This window comes from Ahaetulla prasina, chromosome 5, assembly GCF_028640845.1.
Source record: "Ahaetulla prasina isolate Xishuangbanna chromosome 5, ASM2864084v1, whole genome shotgun sequence".
Classification (NCBI taxonomy): domain Eukaryota; kingdom Metazoa; phylum Chordata; class Lepidosauria; order Squamata; family Colubridae; genus Ahaetulla; species Ahaetulla prasina.
The window spans coordinates 23,943,490-23,965,434 of NC_080543.1; the positions used below are offsets into that span (position 1 = coordinate 23,943,490).

Sequence of the window (21,945 nt, forward strand, 5' to 3'; positions counted from 1 at the left end):
AGACTGAATTTAAAACTGGTAGGTCATCTGAAACTGCTTGAATTAAGGAGTTTTTACTGCGTGGGATGACCGAACTGGCAGAAATGATGAGTTTGGAATAAACTGCTGTCTTTTGCTTTCCTTATTATAATTATCGTGTTCTGTGTTAAATGCTGAGGCTAAGGAATATCAAAGACTGAATTTGCTAATGAGAAGAATTTTAATTGAAGAGATCGATCTTTTGTGCTGGACTGACTGGACCTTGGAGCTTGTTTGGAGGTTCTAGCAGGGAGCTGAAAAAGATTTTATTAGGTGATAATTTTTTTTTAATTATTATTTTTCTTTTGAGAGGAAATTAATAGCTTGTTTATATTACAGAAAACAAAAAAAGGACTTTGTTTTGAAGTTCAAGCTGGTTTTTTTTTTTTTTTTCTTCTCTGCCGACGTGGAGAAAAAATGGCGCTGATTAAGCTGTGAGGTAATTGTGTTTCTTTGTGGAGTGAATATGACTCATAAGTTACTGATAAGCTACTAACGAGTGCAAATAAGCCGTTTCGCTTCAATTAAAAGATTGTCGTCCCTTGATCTTCATCAAGACCCTCTGTAAAATTGCTTTGACTGCTGTCCTTTGATCTTCACTAAGACTCTTTGAAAAATAGGAATCCCAGTTTGAGAAATTTTTTGGTTTTTTTTTTTTCTTCAAAATGACTCAACAACTTTCAGAAACGCAGCAAATTGCTGCAGCTTTAAATAAAATTGGGGAAAAAATAGCAGGACTATCAGAGCGTATAGATAATTTGACATTTAAACTGACATCCGAAGTGCAAAATTTAAAGCAAGATATGAATGATAACTTTGCTAAACAAAAAGAGGAAATGATAATGATTAAAGATGAAATGGAGCAGCTGCATGTGCATGAGGCAAAAGTAGATCGGCAAATTGGCAATATAATATTTATAAATCAGCAGCAAGATAAGAGAATTTGTCTTTTGGAAGAAGAGATGAGGAAATATAATTTTGTTATTAGAGGAATCTCGGAAGAAAGGGAGGATAAATTGAAACAGCGGGTTTTGAAATGGATTAATGATTTGGATACGCAACTTACGTTCACATTAGCAGACCTGGCAAGTGTTTTTAGAATTGGATATAGAAGGCAAAATGGTTCTAACAGGAATGTGCTTGTCAGGTTCGCAAATCTTGGTGATAAGTTGAAGTTATGGCCAAGTTAAGAGAGTTGGGAGATGCTTTGAAGTTTGAAGGGAAGACTATTCAAGTCTTCCCGGATATATCAAGAGAAGAAAGGGCATGGAGATTTTTTTTAAAACCAATTACAAAAGTTTTGAGAGATAATGGAATTAAATACAATTGGAGGCCACCACAACAATTGAAATTTTTTTATAAAGGAAGGATGCGTACAATCACCCCAGATATAGATGCATTATTATATTTACGGGAGCTTGGACTGATTGAGATGGAGGATTTAATGGAGATAAAAGATCAAATGCTTCAGATGGGTGGAACATACGTGGAAACATCAATCTCAGAAGAAGAAAAAGGGGCTATTGGAGGGCAAGACTCTAAAGGGTTAAAGAGGAAAGAAATATCACCTGTGTTGGTTGAACAGAAGAAGAGTCGTGAGGATACAGTAGGAGAAGAAGCAGATAAGAGTCTTGGAAAATATGAAGCTGAATGCGGGTTATCGCTATCTTTTTTTTTTGAGTGATGAATTCAAATAGACAGCCCGAAAGAAGTGCCCCGGGCATTGGCACGTCCCCTCTCCCCCATTCTCTTTATAGAGGCGAATCCGATGAGGATGTGGGGGAAGAAGATTGTTTGTATTTTATTGTTTGTTTTGTTTTTTGTTTTTTTTTTCTGTTTGCTTATTGTTGTTTATATGGTAGTTTAACGGCGTGGTTGATGTGTGGAGAGAGGTTAAAGGAATTGAGAGAGTATACACTTTTTTCTCTAAGATATATAATACATATTCTAGAATTGATTATATTTTTCTTTTTAAAGATTTGTTGAACAATGTGGATAAGGTAGATGTGGGAATTTTTAAAGATTCTGATCATGCAGAAGTTATGGTGGACTTAGATTTTAATTTTGAGAAAAAAAGAAGCTATTGGAGGACGAGAAATTGTATAAAAATGAAAAGGATAAAAAATGGATACTTAAAAAATTGGAGGAAAGTTGGAGATTAAATGATAATGGGGAGGTTAAATTTGAAATTGTTTGGGATGTGATGAAAGCGGTGTTTAGAGGGGAGAGTTCAAATTATCAAGTAGGATACCTGTACCTCGAGAACGTGGATTTTGGCAATCATGAGGATATATCCGAAGACCCAAATCTTCCTTTTATGTATAGCACAAGGGTGTAATAATGTATTTTCTTTTTGTTTGTTTGTTGCAAAAAAAGTAATAAAAAAATTTAAAAAAAAAAAAAATAAAGAAAATTCCAAATCTGCCAAAAAAAAAAAATAAAAAAAATAAAGTCACTCACACGCAGAAAGAGAGAGAGAGAGAGGGAGGGAGGGAGGGAGAGAATAAAAGAATAACAGAGTTGGAGGTCTTGGAGGTCTTCTAGTCCAACCCCCTGCTCAAGCAGGAGACCGTATACTAGGGGTGTCAAACTCAATTTCATTAGGGGATGCATCAGGGTTGTGTTTGACCGTGTGTGTGTGTGTGTGCATGTGTGGCCAGGGTGAGCATGGCCAGCTCAATGTCACTCATGTTGCGGGTGCCTTTGGTGGCTTGAGGGCTCTGCCAGCAAAAATGGGCCCCCACATGCTCCGTTTTCAGCTACGATGGCCTCCTGCAACACTCTGCCAGTGAAAATGGAGCTCTGTTTTTGCTATCAAAGGCTGGTCCTTCAGTCTTTTCAGGGTTGCCCTGCAGGCTAGATCTAAGCACCCCGCGGGCCATATTCAGCACGCACGCCTTGAGTTTGACACTCCTATCCTATACCATTCCAGACAATTTGCTGTCCAATCTCTTCTTAAAAGCCATTAGTGATGGAGCATCCACAACTTCTGAAGGCAAGCTGTTTAACTGGTTAATTGTTAAGAAATTTCTCCTTAATTTTATGTTGCTTCTCTCACTGATTAATATCCATCCATTGTTTCTTGGCTTGCCTTCTGGTGCTTTGAAAAATAGGTTGACCCCCTCTTTTTTGTGGTAGCCCCTCAAATATTGGAATACTGCTTTCACTAGACTAGACAAACCCAATTCTTGGAACCATTTTTCATACGTTTTAGCCTCTGTCTCAACTCTTTCCAGAGTCTCTATATCTTTTTTATAATGTGACCAAAATTGGATCCATATCCAATTTTGGTCTTCCAAAATTCCAAGTGTAGTCTTACTAAGGCTTTATATATATATTTATATATATAAGATTATATATATATTATATATATATAATTTATATATATAAGAAGAGGGCCGTGAAAATATTTGCAGATCCCTCGCATCCTGGACATAAACTGTTTCAACTCCTACCCTCAAAATGACGCTATAGAGCACTGCACACCAGAACAACTAGACACAAGAACAATTTTTTCCCAAAGGCCATCACTCTGCTAAACAAATAATTCCCTCAACACTGTCAGACTATTTACTGAATCTGCACTACTATTAATCGTTTCATAGTTCCCATCACCAATCTCTTTTCACTTATGACTGTATGACTATAACTTTTTGCTGGCAATCCTTATGATTTATATTGATATATTGACCATCAATTGTGTTGTAAATGTTGTATCTTGATGAACGTATCTTTTCTTTTATGTACACTGAGAGCATATGCACCAAGACAAATTCCTTGTGTGTCCAATCACACTTGGCCAATAAAAATTCTATTCTATTCTATTCTATTCTATTCTATTCTATTCTATTCTATTCTATTCTATTCTATTCTATTCTATTCTAAAATGGGACTAATACTTCACATGATCTTGATTCTATTCCTTTGTTAATGCAACCTAGGATTGTGTTGGCTTTTTTGCTTGCTGCCTCACAGTGCTGCTTGTGCACACAGAAAGATAGAAACAAACAGGAGGAAGGGAGGGAGGGGGGAGAGGTGAAATCTCTGATCCTTGAGGAGGTGCCCCAGCCTCGCCCTGGCCCACTGCTCTCCTTTGGCCAAGTTACCATGTATAGCAAGAATTCCTTCCCATCTCCTTCCTGGAATTCAAAACTAAAATAAATTTTAGTTTCAAAACAAAAATTCTTTCTGCTTTCTTTTAATCCCTGTTTGTCTATCTTTCTAGCAACCTAGACTTGGAGACGAGTTTTGCACTTTAGCTGTGTCCACATAACATGCCAAGTTTGTTTGGGGCTTAGCATGTGGAGTTATCCTGGCTGCAGTGTTCATTTCCCATTGTGAATAAAACTTGGAGGTTGCAAAAAGCAGCCGGGCTGCTATAACTTCCACCATTCATTGGCCACGTTCCATGGGCAGCAGAGGTCCATTTCCTTCCACTTTTGGTGGAGTCAGGACTTAATAGGTATTCTGCTTCCTGCCCACCAGCTTTTTAAGTCTTCTCACCACCCAGAAATTTGCAACCTCTCTCAAGTTGGCTTGCTATTCCCCCCAGTTTGAAAAGCATTGCCATCCATCAAACAGATTTTATAAGAACCTCGGAGAAAAAAATTGGGTGATTATGTTATCATAAATATCATGGATTGACATTTGGCTTACTTGTTATACTTCACATCATCTGGCCTTCACACCAGGAGTATTTCATTAGTCTTGAGTTTGACAGGGTAGTGAATGTTATCTCCTAGAATATGCTTGGATGGAGCTAATCGTATGCTGCCTGGCGAAAGCAATCTTTAGATTGGGGAATACTAGTTTCCCTTTAAAAAAAGTATGAAAATATTTGTAGTGATAGAGGGCTTTGCTTCATTTGTGACCAAAATCTTCCGGAACTGATTTTGGTCCTTTGCTATTAGCAGGTATATTGCATGTGGCACAGATGGAGCAAAGGTTAATAATCGAGTCAAAAATTTATTTTTATTACTAAAGAAGACTTCCGTGGTCTGTTGACACATGACATCACAAAAATTGCAGCCTGAAATGTAAGAGATCTATATGGTAAAGAGTTTGCGTTTGGGAAAGGGAAGGAAAGGGTGCAGGGGAGGGGAGGGAAGGGGTGTGTTGTATGTTTTGTGAAGAATATAAATTCCTGGTGAAGATAACCGGTTCTTACAGACTGAAAGTAATAAATATGGAGATGGAAGTGAGATTATGAATTTAATTATGAATGAGCTAAAATATGTGTCAGAAAACAAGAATTGATATCTTCTAAGTTGTAAATGGACTCACTGGAGAAGAGCCTAATGCTGGGAAAGATTGAGGGCAAAAGAAGAAGAGGGGCAACAGAGAATGAGGTGGCTGGATGGAGTCACTGAAGCAGTCGGCGGCGTGAGCTTCAGTGGACTCCAGAGGATGGTAGAGAACAGGAAGGCCTGGAGGAACGTTGTCCATGGGGTCGTGATGGGTCAGACATGACTTCGTGACTAACAACAACAATAACAACAGCAACATTGTAAATGAGCAAGAAAGGAAGAAATAACCAGACTGGTGATAGCTGCATGTTTGTTTGTGTATAAAGTTTATCTGACCACCTCAAACCAGCCAGACTTTAGGGAATACTAAAAAACAGAATATAAATTCTAAATAATGTTAATTAAAATAGCAACTAGAGGTGAAAGACTAAAATTATGAAGAGATGGAAAATGATGCCACTCTATGCAGCTAATCCCCAAAGCCCTTCAGAAATGCCATGTTTTCACCTCTTTCTGAGGGGCCGTGAGGATGGAGGCCATCTGTACTTCAGGGAGCAGTACTGTACTCCCTATGGATGGGGAGTTGTTACCGAAAATGCTTGCCACTAAGGCTCCTCACACTGTACTTGGGGGTAGTTGGGGGGGGGAACACTCAGCAGGGACTCCCTCATTCTTTGGGCAGGATGTGCAGAAACTATAGGACTGATACTCAGGTGAATGATGGTAATAAAAAAGCCAGGAATTTGCTGTGAGAAAAATTGAATCACATTCCAAGTGGATTCTTTTGCATGAAAAAGGTCTATTCATATGTCAGCTCTTCAAGGTAAAGCCAAGTCAGGAGACAGATTCCACAAGGAATGCTGGGACCCCATTTTATTATATAGGGCAGTGATGGCGAACCTTTTTTTCCTCGGGTGCCGAAAGCAAACACGCGCATGCCGACACCCATAATGCAGTGCCCCACTGCAGGCCTCGGCCCCGCGCATGCGCATGCAACCCCCGTTTTGGTGCTAGCAGGCCTCCCTGAAGCCTCCTGGGACAAAAAACAGGGCGGGGAGGTGTGCCGCACCCCCCCACACACACCCGTTTTTGGTCCCAGGAGGCTTTAGGGAGACCTGCTAGCACCAAAATGGGGGTAGATGGGCATGCCACACCACTCCATGCCCCGTTTTGGTGCTAGCAGGCCTCCCTGAAGCGTCCTGGAACCAAAAATGGGGTACAGGGGGTGCAGCACCCCCATCCCACGCATGTGACCCCCCATCTCCTCTGCACGCGCATGTGCCTCCTGGTAGAGACCCAAAAATCAGCTGGCTGGCGGGAGGTGCACCACGTGTGGTGGAGCTGACCTGGGCGTCGGCTCGCGTGCCCGCAGAGATGCCATAAGTTCGCTGCATGCATATAGGGTATAAGAGAATCTTGAAAGCATAACAGAGAGTCTCTTGTCCTCTCTCTGATACCAAAGAGAATGAAGGCTGATTAGTTTTGATTTTCTTTCTCATACCAACCTTTCTTTCAAGGCTAAATTGGTGTTTACATCATGGCAGCTGAAAACTTCCATCAAGGCCATCTCCATATTCTCTTCAGCATGTTTAATGAATTAATTCATATGCATCAAAACATATACACAGAAAAGGAATAAATCAAATAGTTTGATTTATTTGACTGTCTAGATGAAAGACTGCAAGAATTAGTGAAAGATAAAAGGCTAATCAGAGATTCTGAATGTGGCACATAACATTCTTTGATAGTGTCAGAACTTGGGAAAAATGCATATTTCAGAAAGAAAAGACGTGGGAAAAAACCCTGCATGGGAAAAAAAACATTAGAAAACAAATTAATCTCCAAACCTAACAGGTAGAAAATTGGCATCCGAAGTTTGATATAGAAACTTGGAACAGAATTGTATGAATTATGTTCCAAAGTGCCACAGAAGCATTTGGAATTATACTGATGAGAAGATATAAAAATGCTTAATGGAATGCTAAAATAAAAGCAAAAGAGAATGGGGGAAAAAATTTTGATTGCTGCAAAAATAAAGACAAGGCAGAAATATTGTGTAATAAAGAAACAGAAAGCAATAATTGCAATGATTACAGTCGAAGAGCAAAAGGAATAGGTTTTTTAAAAATACTGTTTGTTTATATGCTGTTCTATTCCAAGACACTGACTGTCACAAATACTTTTAAAAAATGAAATTGAAATGAAACCAATAAATGTTAGCATCCAGAGGGGGGAAAGAATTAAAAGTAAATCGTAAACGCTATATGAATATTTGTTGGTTGATATAATGCAGTACCACTAGGAAAAAAAAATTAAAATGTGAATCTGATTTGCTTATGGCTTGGTTTTGCAATTTGATTAATACATGTCTGAAAATGGGGCAGCAATTAATTTGATGGCAATTAATATAATACTCTTAATGTTTTTGTTATTTAATATTTTATATAAAGGGGGAAATTACAATGGGATTAGTTTATTAAAGATACCTGTGGAAAAGGTAAAATTAAAAAAAAAAAGTCTGACAGAAAGGGTCAAAGAAGTATCAAACTGCTTTCCAAGCATAACTTGGAAAGAACAATGCAGCTTCCAGGTATGTGGTACACAAATCAGATTTTTTTGCTTTCCAGCAGATCTTTGAGAGATAAATGAATGTGAGAAATAGGGTTTGCTGTACAAGTGCTGATTTAGAAAACCGCTATAATTAAGCTTTGTCACACAGCATGCCAGATGTTCAGATTGGATTTGGCATTTTTGTCCACCTATCAAGTCCTTCCTAAGGACCTGGGAAAGGCAGATGTGGATGTGTTAAAAGATATTGTGCAACAAGGAAGGTGTTCCAAGTAAATTATTATTATTACCAAATTTACTTGCCACCCATTTTGCAGCTTGAAGCGAATCTGAGAATAAGTTAAAATGTACAAATATCTAAACCATATACAAACATCAAGCCAACTGTAAATATGACAACAGATTAAAAATTACATTAATTAAAACAGACTAAAAAGCGTAGATTTGGAAGGAGGTGGTGGGGGATTTTCCCTGTTAGTGCACCAGCCACTTCTAGCCAACAGCTTCAAGTTATTGATCAGAATAGATAGAGTATGTTGAAGTTGCTTTGCCTTAGAAAGAATGAATGACACTTCTGCGGAAACAACGGTGGATTGAAAATGACTCCATGGAGATCAGAGACAACAACTGCAGCAGAATGAGGAGCAAGTCAGTTCCTTAGAAATCCTCTCTGGAGCAAGGAATGGATCTTGCTCTGGAGCAAGGATGAACCCATATGTGCTCCATACAGTGGCTTTCCATGAGGAAAGGCAGCAGTCTCTAGTGGTTTTAAGAGTTTTGGGACTCAAGGGAAAGCCATCTTTGCCTAAACCATAGTTAGGAGCCTTCAAAAGGGCACTCACATATTTCTTTTCTTAATCCCTTCTTGAAATTGCTGTTTAATGACTTTAAGAACTTTCAGAAAAGTAAGTTTCATTATATCGGGTTTCCCTCTATCCTTGGTGAAAGAAGTTTTATGCAAGTTTAAGAACTTATTCTAAAATAGAATAGCATGATGGACATGTATATATGCGTATTTCTTAACATCTGGCTTTATTTTCCTCTCCTTTGTGTCAATATCCACAAACACTGTATAACCCTGCTAACGGAGCACACTATGTGATGCAGCTGAAAATCAAGTGGATTCTTTTCTTAGGGCACAATCACTGCTCTGAAAGTGATCATCAGAGAAGTGACCTTTTGCCCCAAAAATTAATACACATATCATATTGTACTAGAAATTGTGCCATCTCATTTTTGCCATCATCTCTCCATTTACAGAGGGCTGAGAGCTATGATTTCAATGTGTGCTATCTGCATAACACAAACTATAATATTCTGGAGAGATATAAGGCTGGAAGCAGTCAAGGATTTTTACAAAAGCATTTATTGAAAATTCAAAAAATGGAAATGGCAACAATGCAATAGAAATTGTTCACTTTCCTGGAACTAAACGTTGCTGCACACTACCCATAAAGGGAACATATAAATACTAATGCAAGACAACAGTCATCTTCTTCTATGTTCTTATTCAAATTAATTTCCTTGTTCTTTCCTAGTTTCCCATTTTTATTATTTTACATCTTCATTTAGGAGGCCATATGTTTTTGTGTAGCAATGTGCACAGTAATAAATGCAAATTAATATTTACATAAATATTTCAGAGCACTCCAGGGATAAAACTGAAGCACTTTATCAGCAGTGCTGTGGAGATCCACATGTGTAGAAGAGTGAGCTTTTATGTTGCGTCCTACAATTACATTTGCATCTACATCTACTTGGAGCACTGTACAATCATAAGTTGGTTCATTAGGTATACAATACTTGTTTAATCGGTCATTAAGCCATTTTGGCTTTGATTGCAAAGTAAAGTGTACATTACAGTTAATCAGAAGCTCAATTCTGTCAAGCTAAATGTCATGAATGGCCATCGTTGATTTATATTGTTCAAGCAGTCATTGCTGTGTTCAATTTACAATACTTGTATACCAGAATCATGTGGTCCCATGATTGGGGCACATGGACAGTTGGACAGATTCTTTATTCTCCAGTAGCCCAGTCTAACTTTTTAATTTAACCAAGCATTATTATATCTCTCCATCTTCTTGAATTTGGCCTAAGATTGGTAGCAGCAGTCTTGAAAAATATGTGAAGATCTTGATCCATAACAAAGTCTACTGGCTCCCAGGAAGGTGATTTAAGGTTTGTTATAGGCTTAGTACAACTGCTGGATCTAGATCTCCAGCATTTTTCTAAGGAGTCACTACAGTTAAGCAATTAAAGGAACATTAATTCAGTCTAAATACAGTAGTGCATATAAAGAAAGCCCATTAAAAAAAATCAAAATTAAGGAACTATTCAGTTAAGGAGCTAAGGTCAGTAGTTTTCCCTTGTCAGGCAAGCTTTTAAAAAGAGGAGGGTTTAGTTTATTTTGATTCTTTTTATTTTTGTTCCTGCTTTATGTTTGAACTCTTCCCCTTGAGAGGCAGATAAAAAGAAGAAACTTTGATTCATGGAGATCTAGACTTGAGATCAGGAATTCATACCTGCTTTTTCAGATCTTTCAATGATGCATATATATCACCATTGTAACCAAATCCATCCATCTTGCTGATGGTTATTCTTTTCTCTTTCCTCCCTCCCACCCCCCAGCATTATAATCTTTTCCAAAATATTTGTGTAATGTGTTCAAAGTAGGATAATTTGAGCCTGGTCGTTTGTGCCTTAAGTGAGAACTCTGGATTGATTTATTTGATGGTCCATCAGTTTGCATTCTTGGCTATTCATGGTATTCTCAGAAATTTTTTCCAACACCAAAGTTCAAAGTTTTATTTGATACTTCAAAGTCCAACTTTTGCCCCCATAGAGTGTCATAGGGAATACTATGGCTTGCATGATTCAACACAACATTTGAATATATTTTCCAAGACCTTCATGGCTTCTCTGTTAAGTAAATGTCTATGGAGATTTTCAGTCATCTAGGTCATGGTTGTCCCAAAGGTACTTTTTTCAAAAGGCAGGTGGACTTTCCGGGGTTTTTTTTTTTGAAGATGTTTCGCTTCTCATCCAAGAAGCTAAAGAGAGAGCTGAAGAAGCGTCTTGGATGAGAAGTGAAACAACTTCAAAGAAAAAACAGAAAGTCCAGTTGCCTTTTGAAAAAAGCACCTTTGGGCTCTATTAAGTACCAGTCTGGAGTGTCTACTTTTGACTATTTGTTCCTTTACTGTTGATGGATGATCCCAAAAGGCAGATGTCGTCTACCACTTTGATATCTTCATTATTTATATGAATTATATGAATAATTACTTTGAGGAAAGTCTTTAAGGTGAGGTTTTTAATTCTGGTCAAGGTAGAGATGGAAAAAGGATTGCCATTTGCCTCTTCCCAAGTAAACTAGGATAGAAAAGGTTGGTAGCATCATTACTGAGGCAACTTTGGTCCAGCACAATAGGTTTGGGAGTTTAGAGCCTTGTCATGGGAGCCAGTGATGCCCAGTCCAGCTCATCTATGTGTCCATGCTTCATTATTGTCTACTTCTTTGAATATTTCTTCCTAGGTATTCTTCTTGATGGCGACTCTTGAGGCAGATCCACATGCATCTTATTTGCTAGGCCGTATTGAGATATTCTAAAAAGGAAAACATAAAAGGCAACATGTTTCCAGTACAGATAATTCTTGACTTACCGCCACAATTGACCCCCAAATTTCTGTTGCTAAGCGAGACATTTCTTAAGTGAATTTTGTCCCAGTTTACAACTTTCCTTGCTACAGTGGTTAAGTGAATCGATGCAGTTGTTAAATTAGTAGCACTGTTCTTCAGCGGCTTCTCTATTGACTTTGCTTGTCAGAAGGTAACCTAAGAAAATCCCATAACCCTGGGACATAAATACAGGTCAGTCGGCAAGCATCTGAATTTTGATCATGGGGATGCTGCTGTGGTCGTTAAGTGTGAAAAACGGTCATCAGCCATTTTTTTTCAGTGCCATTGTAACTTCGAACGGTCACTAAACCAACTGCTGGTAGGTTGAAAAGGCAAGAAAAGTCGTAAGGCGGACTTAAGAAAGGCCTCACCTAGCAACATAAATTCGAGCCTCAAATGCGGTCGTAAATCGAGGACTGCTGTCGCTTGACCGAGCCTCCTCACTTCCAAGCAGGGACCACACTAACTTTTTTTTATTATTTATTTATTTTGTCAATCATATATAAGATAACAGGTAAAATTTGGATACATGAAAAGAGTAAGTAAAAAGGAATATTAGGACAGGGACGGTAGGTAGGCACGCACGTGCACTTATGCACGTCCCTTACAAACCTCTTAGGAATGCGGGTGAGGTCAACAATAGACAGTTTAAGCTTAAAGTTTTGGGGGTTGTTTGGGGAAGAAACCACAGAGTCAGGTAGTGCATTCCAGGCATCGAACCACTCTGCTACTGAAGTCATATTTTCTGCAATGGAGTTTGGAGCCGGTTTACCTTGAGCGTGTATCTATTATTTGCTCGTCTTTTACCCGAAGTGCTCAAAGACTAGATCTTGAACTGAAAGCGGTCTCGGTTTTCCCCTCAGTTCTATGCCGCGCTATCACGCGGAGGGGGAGGGGCGCGCGTGGATAAGAAAAGACCGTGGCGGTGGGGGGGGGGAATAGAAGCAAAGGAGCCCCCTCCCCCCCCCCCGCCCGCTGTGTAGGCGAGGCGACAACTAGGAACACCGGCGGGAAGCGCAGCCAGTCGGAGATCTTGCCTGCGTGACGTCACCGCCCGGGCTGGCTATAGGCTGAGAGCCCACTTTTTGGCGAGAAGCGGCGGCGGCGGCTTTTGCCCGTTTCATTCAGCGCTTTCCGCAGCCCGTGGTCGGGGGCGTCCTTGCCGTCTTCATTTCCCTCGCCCTCCTTCCCGTTCCGCAGGCACCGAGGAGCGAGCAGGTGAGCTAAAGAAATCCCTCTTTCTTTCTTTCCTTTTTGTTTTCTCTCCTTTCTCACAGAGGCTCGCCTTTGCTCCGGGCAGCGGGGGCTTCCTCCGAAGGCGCCCGCGGGTGAGGGTGGGGTGGGGGGGTTATACAAGCTGTCATGCAGTAGGGGGCGGGTGTGCCGGGGAAAGGGAATCGGGGTGGGGTGGGGTGGGAGAAAACCCCATAAGCTGCCCAGTGTCGAAACTTTCTCAACCTCCGGAACTTGAGGTTCTGCAAACGGTCAGGTAATCCGAGCTGGCTCGCGAGCTGCTGAGTAATTGGCGGGGGGGATGTGGGGGGGGGATGGCTGGTGTGGTTGTATATAGATGTGAATCTCCGCGACAAGTCAGCAATCGTGACCCACGCGAATTTGCAAGGGCTCTTTCTTTCTGTCTTCCTCGCGTTCTCGGGTAGGGAAGGACAGCCGGGATGAATCCAATGCAGTCCTGCGTTTTCTCACCTTTGGAAAATCTCGCCTATCGCAGATGGTGCTTTTTGGGGGGCCCGGGGGGGGGAGGGAATCATACTGTGCCTGAAAGGATTAAAAATGGTAATGAAAGGGAGGGTTTTTTTGAAAGGGAGGGGTCCGGTGTCGTCTATTTGGTTTGTTTAAGGCATGGAACATTTTATTTGTTTGTTTGTTTGTTGTTTATTTATTTATTTTTCGGATCTTCTTTTTTCTCCAGCAAAGAAAAATGAGGGAGGTGTGAAGGGCTGGGCAAGGCATTCCCTCCCTTAGCGTAAGGTGGCCTGGATCATCTCGTTGGAGAAATCTGCAGCGGGATCTTTTAGGCAAGCCAAAAAAAAAGAAAGAAAAACCCAACCTCGAGACCCTCCTAGATGAGTGCGGCGGAGCTGTCCAAAGGGTCCGGCTTCTCCCTGCCCCCCTGCCTTTTGAATAGGACATCTGGCTCTTCCAACGCCAGCGGCACCTGCATCACGCAAATGGGGCAGTTCTTCCAGTCCTTCTCGTCCACTTTTGTCCTGATTGTCTTGGTCGCCCTCTTCTGCTGCCTGATCCTTCTCTCCCTGATCACTTTCCACATCCACAAGAGGAAGATGAAGAAACGGAAAATGCAGAAGGCTCAAGAAGAATATGAGCGGGACCACTGCAGCACCAGCACCAGCACCCAGGCGGGGGATTCGTGTGAAATACCCCAAGGAAAAGAATCACCCAGTCCAGGGAAAATCGCCCAGGATTCTAGTATCCCTTCTCCTTCTGCTCCCGAAGCCCAGAATCCCCATCCGGAAAGATCGGATTTGGAAACAGATACTCCTGGGCTTTTGCAAACAGTGGTATTGTCTTGATTTTGTTGACTTCTGTTTGTGGGGACCTCGCCAAAAGACTTTTTTGTTTTTGTTTTTGGGTGTTTGTATATATTTGAGTGGCTATTATTATAATCTTGAAGATAAATGATGATTATTGATAATATATATGAAAGAACTAACTGACCCATCAGTATTCAAAAGCATGTCAAATTAAATTGTGTTCTTCAATTACTTTTTTTTTTTTTTTGGTTTTTGCAAACAGAAGGATGGGTCTTTTTTTTTTTTTCAAGTGGAGAAGACGAGGAAAAACTGCCCAGTGCTACCAAATATAAAACAATATTCCTTGAAACCAATGGTGCAGGCTGTACTGTTGGGATGTACATACAGAAGTGTTTCCAATTATATATTACAGCAAATTTACATTTTGTTCCTTTGGGGATGGGTGGGTTACACAACAAACATATAATGGGATTGAAAGGACTGGGTTTAAATCTACTGACAATAATGAAAAGCTTGAGGGAGAGTTTGGCAAGTTTTGTGCAAAGGAGGGTCTTTTTCTAAGGGTGCATTTGAAACCCTGTCCCGGGACTTGACAATGCGGGGACTTAGTGGTTAGTCCAATCTGACACAATCAAGAATGCATTAACATTTTTGTGTAATCTGTAATTGTTCTCTCTTCCTCCTTTGCTTTCCCAACTCTTCCACTCTCAATTTTAGAGATTAGCTCTTGTTTCCCTTTTGTAGGATCAATATCTAAGTTTAGAAATGATCTCCACCCTCAAACGATCTCCATAATCCTCTTTGGGGGGGGGATGACTTTTTTTCCCTCTTTCTCTGCAGTATTGCATACCCCATGTCTTGCAAACTGTGAACGCAGTTGAGCTATGCTTGTGTATCTATATTGATAAGAGAGAATGGAGTTATTACTTCATAGGAATGTTTTGGGATGTATGTCTCTCTTTAAGGCTTTGGGGTGTTTTTTTTTAAGTGTATCAGCATTTTTCTTACATTAAATCTGGATCAAGATACCTTTTCAATGACTAACACCAAGGTGATGTACAGTAATTTATTTTACCATCCGAAGTTGGCACTCTGGGACACCCACCTGATACATCTTGTGAACCGTCCTCTGCAATACATTCTGGTTCAACCAGACTTACATTTTGCCCTATTGAAAACCAACTTCAGCATTGATGTAGTAGTGAGCTGTCTTCTACTGTCCTGATTTAGACAATATATTAGTTTTTTCCTAACCTTCCCTCGGATCTCTCTCGTGAATCTGGACTATAGAGGTTTGGTGTTAAGGTACCATCTATTAAAAACAGGAAAGCATTTTTAAAAAGACTGCTGTGTTTTTAAACTCCCCCTCCCCCTTGGAGAAATAATCCTTCATTGCTCGTGGAAACTGAATGAGTGGCTTGTGCTGTATGTTTCTTAATATTAATAACAAGGAGAACAATTCTGCTTCCGTTAAACCCTTTGAAGTGCCATTAATTTCAGTTGAAGAGACATAACCTTAGGGCACCATCTTCCATTCATAGATGTGGAACTAAGATTTTGCATTGAAAGATGCAAAGGAAACATTCGCAGGACTATGCTATAACTATCTAATCCTGAGTATTCATAATTGTACTTCGGTTCTCAACCAATCGTAAAGCTCACGTGGATGATATTGGATCACTCGTTCTCTCTCAGACCAGACTGCTTTGCAGGGTTGTTGTAGGGATAATTTTAGGAGAGATCTGCCAAGGTGAGCCTTGAGTTCTTAGAAAAAAAAGACAGAACATAAATGCAATAAATAACAATATTTAAATGGGTTTAACTTTACAAAGTGTACCTAAGCTGGGTGGCTTTTTTTATTTAAAAAATGGACCTTTTAATTAAAAAGTTGCTTCAAAAATAAATTTTACTTGATTAAATATTTATTTATTTGATTACCATAATCATCCATTGTGTATTTAATACATAAGTAGCTATTGTTTGATCAGTAGGTCCATAAATTGGTGAACTAACACTCCTAAACTCTCTTCTGTACAACATCCAGCTAAGTACTAGGTGCATCGTAATTAATATCAAATATACTGCAAAACAATAGAAGAGCTGTTTCACAGACAAACGTTCAGAAATAAAAACTAATACGATATAATGTACTATCTTTAATATTGGTCTGCCTGCTCTGTCTTTCCCCTGTGGTGATTGAAACTGATTTTTTAAAAGCAAGATTATGTACATTTCCATAATTCAATTGTAATACTTTAGAAGATCGTTGGTGGGTAGAATTCTCAGAGAATAATAGCACAAATCTAAACCTATGATATTTGCAATGCCATTATGGCATCAAAATGCAAGGGATTTGGTATCTAGCGCTTATTTTTCTTTGCTTCTTGGGTTTTCCTTTCACCCTTGACCAATTAGACTGAAAAATTGCTGCTGAGTGAAATGTCTCTCTAGTGCTTAGAATCATAAAACTAGAAGGAGCCATTCAGATAACTGAGCCCAACTCCTGCAGAAATCCCAATTAACTGTGTTTGACAGGTGTTTATCTTGAATATATCAGATGAAAGGAAGCCCAGCGCCTCTTTTTGAAATTGGTTCTAGTGTCAAACTGTACTGTTCAAAGGTTTTGCTGGCATTTAATGGAAATCTGCCTTTCTGTAATTTAAGCTCACTCTGGGAAAGGATCATGGGCATCCTTGGTGTGACTCTTTTTTAGGTATTACAAGACGGTTACAGTTGTTGATTATCTTTGCTCAAAGCTAAACTTTCCTTAATCTCTTCTTGTTCTTTATTGTTCTTGCTGTTACCATTCTCTGCACCTATTCTTATATGTCACAGGTAGTAGCTTAAAGCAGGGGTCTCCAACCTTGGCCACTTTAAGACTCGTGGACTTCAACTTCCAGAATTCCTGAGCCAGCAAAGCTGGCTCAGGAATTCTGGGAGTTGAAGTCCACGAGTCTTAAAGTGGCCAAGGTTGGAGACCCCTGGCTTAAAGTGTCCATAAAATTCAAGACTGCTGAAGGATAGGGTTCTTTTTATGCAACTTACCTATCCTCAGTGAAAATAGTTGAGAAGCTTAGGATGGTACATCTTTCTGGCGTTTTTATTTATTCATACGTTTTTAGTTCTTCTTTCTTTGTTGTTCCTTTTAATTCTTTGAAAGGCAGAAGTAAAATGCTGTAGAAATGAGTTTACCATCTCAGCAAAGGTAGAGCACAGTCCTGCTGAAATCAGTATCTATGACTGACTTGTTCCTGTAACGATCTCAGTAAGATTTTAGGTTTAGTTCGATATATTTGGACATTGGCTGTTTTCCATTCCAGGCTGCTGGTAGGGGCCCATACATGATGTGCTTCCATTTAAATTACTTACCGTATATGCTATACATAGAAAAGTAGATTCTGTAGCAAGGAGTAAATTTTAGCATCTCCTTTCTCCAATGTCTAGTTTTAATTTTTAGTTAAAAAATTAACTAATTTTTTTAGTTAATGATGGTGTTTGAAAGATGGACCATTTGGTGATGAGACCCCCCTCACTGGCAGTTTAAAATGGCAGGGGCATATTCAAGGGGAAGAGGTGTCAAAATGGTGAAGACTAGGTTCTATTTCCTTAACAAGAGTTAGGCTTTTAGCACTGAAACCTATTGAGTTCTGTATTGATTTATTGATGAATTACAAGTTTTGAGCAAAATGATTTGACACAATCTACCCAAAATTAAGCCTATTATGCCACAAGCCGGCTGATAAGTTCAAGTATTTTAAGCTCTAAAACTACATGCTGCACCTGAGGGAAAAGCCAATTAAATTCAAAGGGACTAACTGCAGAGTAGATTGTAGCTTAACCAAATATTAAAAAGATTTATTTAATTTCCTTTGATTGGAAGCAATGCGAGCAATAGCAGCTTAACTGGATTGAACTTGTTATGAGCAAATTCTTAACTCATGATGCCAAAAGGTATGAGGTTGCAGTTCATGCTAATGTAATGAAGAATAAGGATTCTTCTCCAATGTCAAAAAAATTGATCTTTTTCTTTTGTGGTGCATTCTATAGATCCACTGACAGTTATGAAGAAGTATAAATGGAATGTATCAAGAAATTTGAAAGACCTTTACATTTTGAATGCAAATAATAATAGCATCAATCCATTTGCAAACTCTATTTTTACTTAGCAATAGTTTTTTTAAAGAAACACATGTTAAAACACATAGTTTGAAATTAATTTATTCTGTGAAGCTGAGATATATTTTATTTATAGTTCAACATGAGCAGCACGCAAACTATTGTTATTAGTGGAGTGTTGTGAGGTTTTCTACTTAAAATTAATTTAACAAACTTTCAAATCCTAACTGATTTGCATAAACAACCCAGGCAAAAGCAAGGTGAAATAACATCACAAATGTGTAGGATTTCTTTTGCTTTTTGCAGAATAGGATAGGGTTGGATAGGATAGGATAGGATTGATGCTATTATTATTTGCATAGGATAGGATAGGATAGGATAGGATTGAATTGAATTGAATTGAATTGACTTTTTTTTATGGCTTCAAATCCCTTTGGGGATCCCTTTTGGGATCCTCAAAGGTATTTGAGACAGCTATTTTGTTAAATGTCTCTTTCATGTTTTACAAATACAATTGTTCCTCTTGATTTATCATTTGTATTAGTGAGGCTGATGATTCTTTTTATCTGAATGGGGGGGAAGATATCCTTATTATTCACTAGTTAGGAATTTTTGGTGCTGGATGTGTTCATTCATGAGGATGCCCTCTTGTTTTTAATTAGGTTTACTATTCATAAAACTATAGAGGACTATAATGTATATTTGCCATTGTACACACATTTACCCAGGAGCACATACCACTGAGCTATCTTTTCAGTATTCCTAGAGGGAATTGAGCTGTACTGGTGTGAAACAAACGCTCATTTTTAAGAAGCTAAGTTTGCAACGAACTGGTGTAAATTAATGATGTTTAGCTCTGAGAATTGCCCTCACAGAGAAGGTTGTACAGCACAATTTAAAATTTGTGTGTTTCAGTTAAATTAAACTGTATTGCACAGAGACTGTTGTTTTGTTCGGAGGTTTTAGGGTGCTTATTTCAGAAAAGCCAAGCCAAACCTTTAGAAGCGTGACCAGATTTTACCATAGTCCTTTTGATGTGTAAGATACACGATGTCAGTGACTGGGTTCACATTTATTTAATCATCATTTGTTTTGGTTTATCATAGAATTGGAACTGACTCTGTATAGATCATTAAATCCAACCTCTTGCTCAGTTTAAACCAGCGGTCTCCAACCTTGGCCACTTTAAACCTGGGGGACTTCAACTCCCAGAATTCCCCAGCCATCAAATGCTGTAGGATCATTGTTTAATATCCTTTGAGGAGAACCTATTATCTGCCTAGGTAACATGTCAGCGTTCCGTGTGCCTTTGGCGTTGAGTCATGCCGGCCACATGACCACAGAGACATCTTTGGACAGCGTTGGCTCTTCGGCTTTGAAACGGAGATGTGCACCGCCCCATAGGGTCGGCAACGACTACCACATATGTGCGAGGGGAACCTTTACCTTTAACGTGTCAAACTGCACTGGCTTCAAAAATCAGTGTGTGTTGTGACATCAGAATAACAAAATGACAAGAGTTGAAAAGGACCTTGGAGGTTTTCCAATTCAACCCACTGCTTAAAGCTCAAAATTACATGGTTTCCATTGTGTTACAATTTGTCATTCACCTCTCTGTCCAGGAAACTACTTTTAATATTAGAATTTTTTCTCCCTAATGGTTACCTTATTGTGCTTATTGCTGCTCAAGAAATTATACTTAAACATGACTAAGCATGATGTCTAAATCCAGTTAATAATTACCATGTCTTGGAAATATAGAAAAATAATGTGCTAATGAATGTGGGGAAAAATGGCTGTATATCCACACATGTAGTCAAAGCCTATTTGATGAAAGAAAAGAAACAGAGAAGTATTTTCAGCTGCCTTTACTGCTGTTTTTAGAAACTACAGAGAAAAGGTATGTTTTGATTAATTTAGAAGGAATAGAGCTGCTGGGATTGATTGTGGCTATTGCTGACTTTTTCTCAGTGATTTCAAAACTATATATTGCTTAAAACTGCAATACCTCCCTTCAATAATAAAAAATGTCCTAGCCTTTATGATTAATTCACCATAAAATTTACTGCTTAGCAAAAAGGGTGAAGTTGCAAGGAGAAAAATGAACGAAATGCATTTCCATCTCACATTCAGACTTCTTAGCCACTTTTGCTTCTCTATTTAATGTTTGCAAAGCAACAAGCAAAACTGGAACCAGCAAAGTGTCCAATTAGTGGCTGTGTATTTTGGTGCACCAGCTGCTTGGCAATTTTTTTTTTTTTTTTGCAATGCCAGAATGGGGGAAAAAATCTAGGAGATTTATCAGAATCTTGGCAGATCTTAATAGATGGCTTAGTGAGCTGCACAAAGCTGCACACAGCTTGTATAGAGTGACCAAAAAAAAATCAACCCTGTGGTAGATCCCCACTATATCAGAAGCAGTAAACGTAATCCGTACTCTGAGAGAAAGTTACCTGTTCACTGCCTATAATATAATCTAATTGCAAATATATCCTTCTTTATTTTGATTTTTTTGAATGTTGAATAAATCCTGACAGTGGAGCATCTGTCACAAGAAAAGTAATAGTTTTTAGTTTTTAGCATCCAATGACATGGTGAAACCTGCATGGTGGAGACATGTCTCTGCACTTTGAAATTGTTGGGGTTCACTGAACAGAGGCTATCCCAGGGTATTTCCCCCCCCCAATTGCAGGGACCATGTGCTTAGCTTTAAATCCCATGAATGTAATATTTCATTTGTAGTCTGGAGTAGTACAATTCATATTTCCATTTTAGGGCTTTATAACCAGTAATTGACTCTCAACCTATAAGAATTCTTGTCTAGCATCATCATGGCTTAATATGTGTGACTCCTACAATGGTTTCAATTTCATTGTTTGTATATGAAAAACAGGATTAGAATTTGCCAAGACCTAAGATATATAGGATATGTGGTCTTGAAAAGTGGCATTTCTCCCCATTTAAAAAAAATGATATATACCAATTAACTTTGGCTATTACTACAATTAGCAGGAGGAAAGTTTAGGCTTCAAGGCTTGAAGACTTAGATATTTGTTTTCATGAGAATTCATATTATGGATATTAATTTCACTTTGTTTATATAGAGATAATGCTGTTTATCAAGTATTATCAAGGCAACTATCCGAATCTGTAGTTAACATAGCTACTGCATTTTTGTTATTTTTCCCCTTCTTCATCGAAAACTAGTAGCTTATACAGCTTCTCTGCTTTTATCTACAACATTGTCCTAGAAATGTTAGACAAGAGCAAGATTCTTGACTAGGCAAGGTTAAAATGAAATGGTTTTTTTGTTTGCCACAACATGGTATGTGAACACAGCAATCATATTTTGTTAATCTGGATTTAGGAATAAGCATGTTGCATGAAGGCAAAATGATTTTGAGTTCCCTGAGATAAGCCTAGTTGTTTAACTACTACATCACACTGGCTTTCATTATGATAGGACTGGAAGACTAAACTATATCTCTGTTAATCAGTATGCTATCTTTTTTCTGCTTTTTCAGTAGGAATTTCCCATAAGGTTTAACACAAGATACCAAATTGATATGCTTTAATCTCACTATGGTTTCTTGCAGGATATTAGAAACTGCATGAATGAATAAGTATTGTATCTCCTGTGCCTCATTTCCCATTTTTCTTCCACAAAAGAGTTTTGATATTTCATTATGTTGTTTTTGGAAGAAAGTGGCTATTTTTAATTTCTCTTCCCCCACCCCAGCTTTTATTCTCTTGAAATTCATTTTATTTAGATTAAAGGGAATGATTTCAGTAATGCAGTTTTCAC

General features: G+C 38.8%; 1 protein-coding gene across 1 annotated transcript; it reads left to right on the plus strand.

Annotated features, from left to right (window-relative positions):
• Positions 1 to 12,577: 12,577 nt before the first annotated feature.
• Positions 12,578 to 16,879, plus strand: C5H11orf87 (chromosome 5 C11orf87 homolog). The gene is made up of 2 exons (XM_058185470.1): positions 12,578 to 12,729; positions 13,442 to 16,879. Exon 2 carries the CDS (start codon positions 13,596 to 13,598, stop codon positions 14,061 to 14,063), a length of 468 nt encoding a protein of 155 aa, XP_058041453.1. The 5' UTR covers positions 12,578 to 12,729; positions 13,442 to 13,595; the 3' UTR covers positions 14,064 to 16,879.
• The last annotated feature ends 5,066 nt before the right edge of the window (positions 16,880 to 21,945 follow it).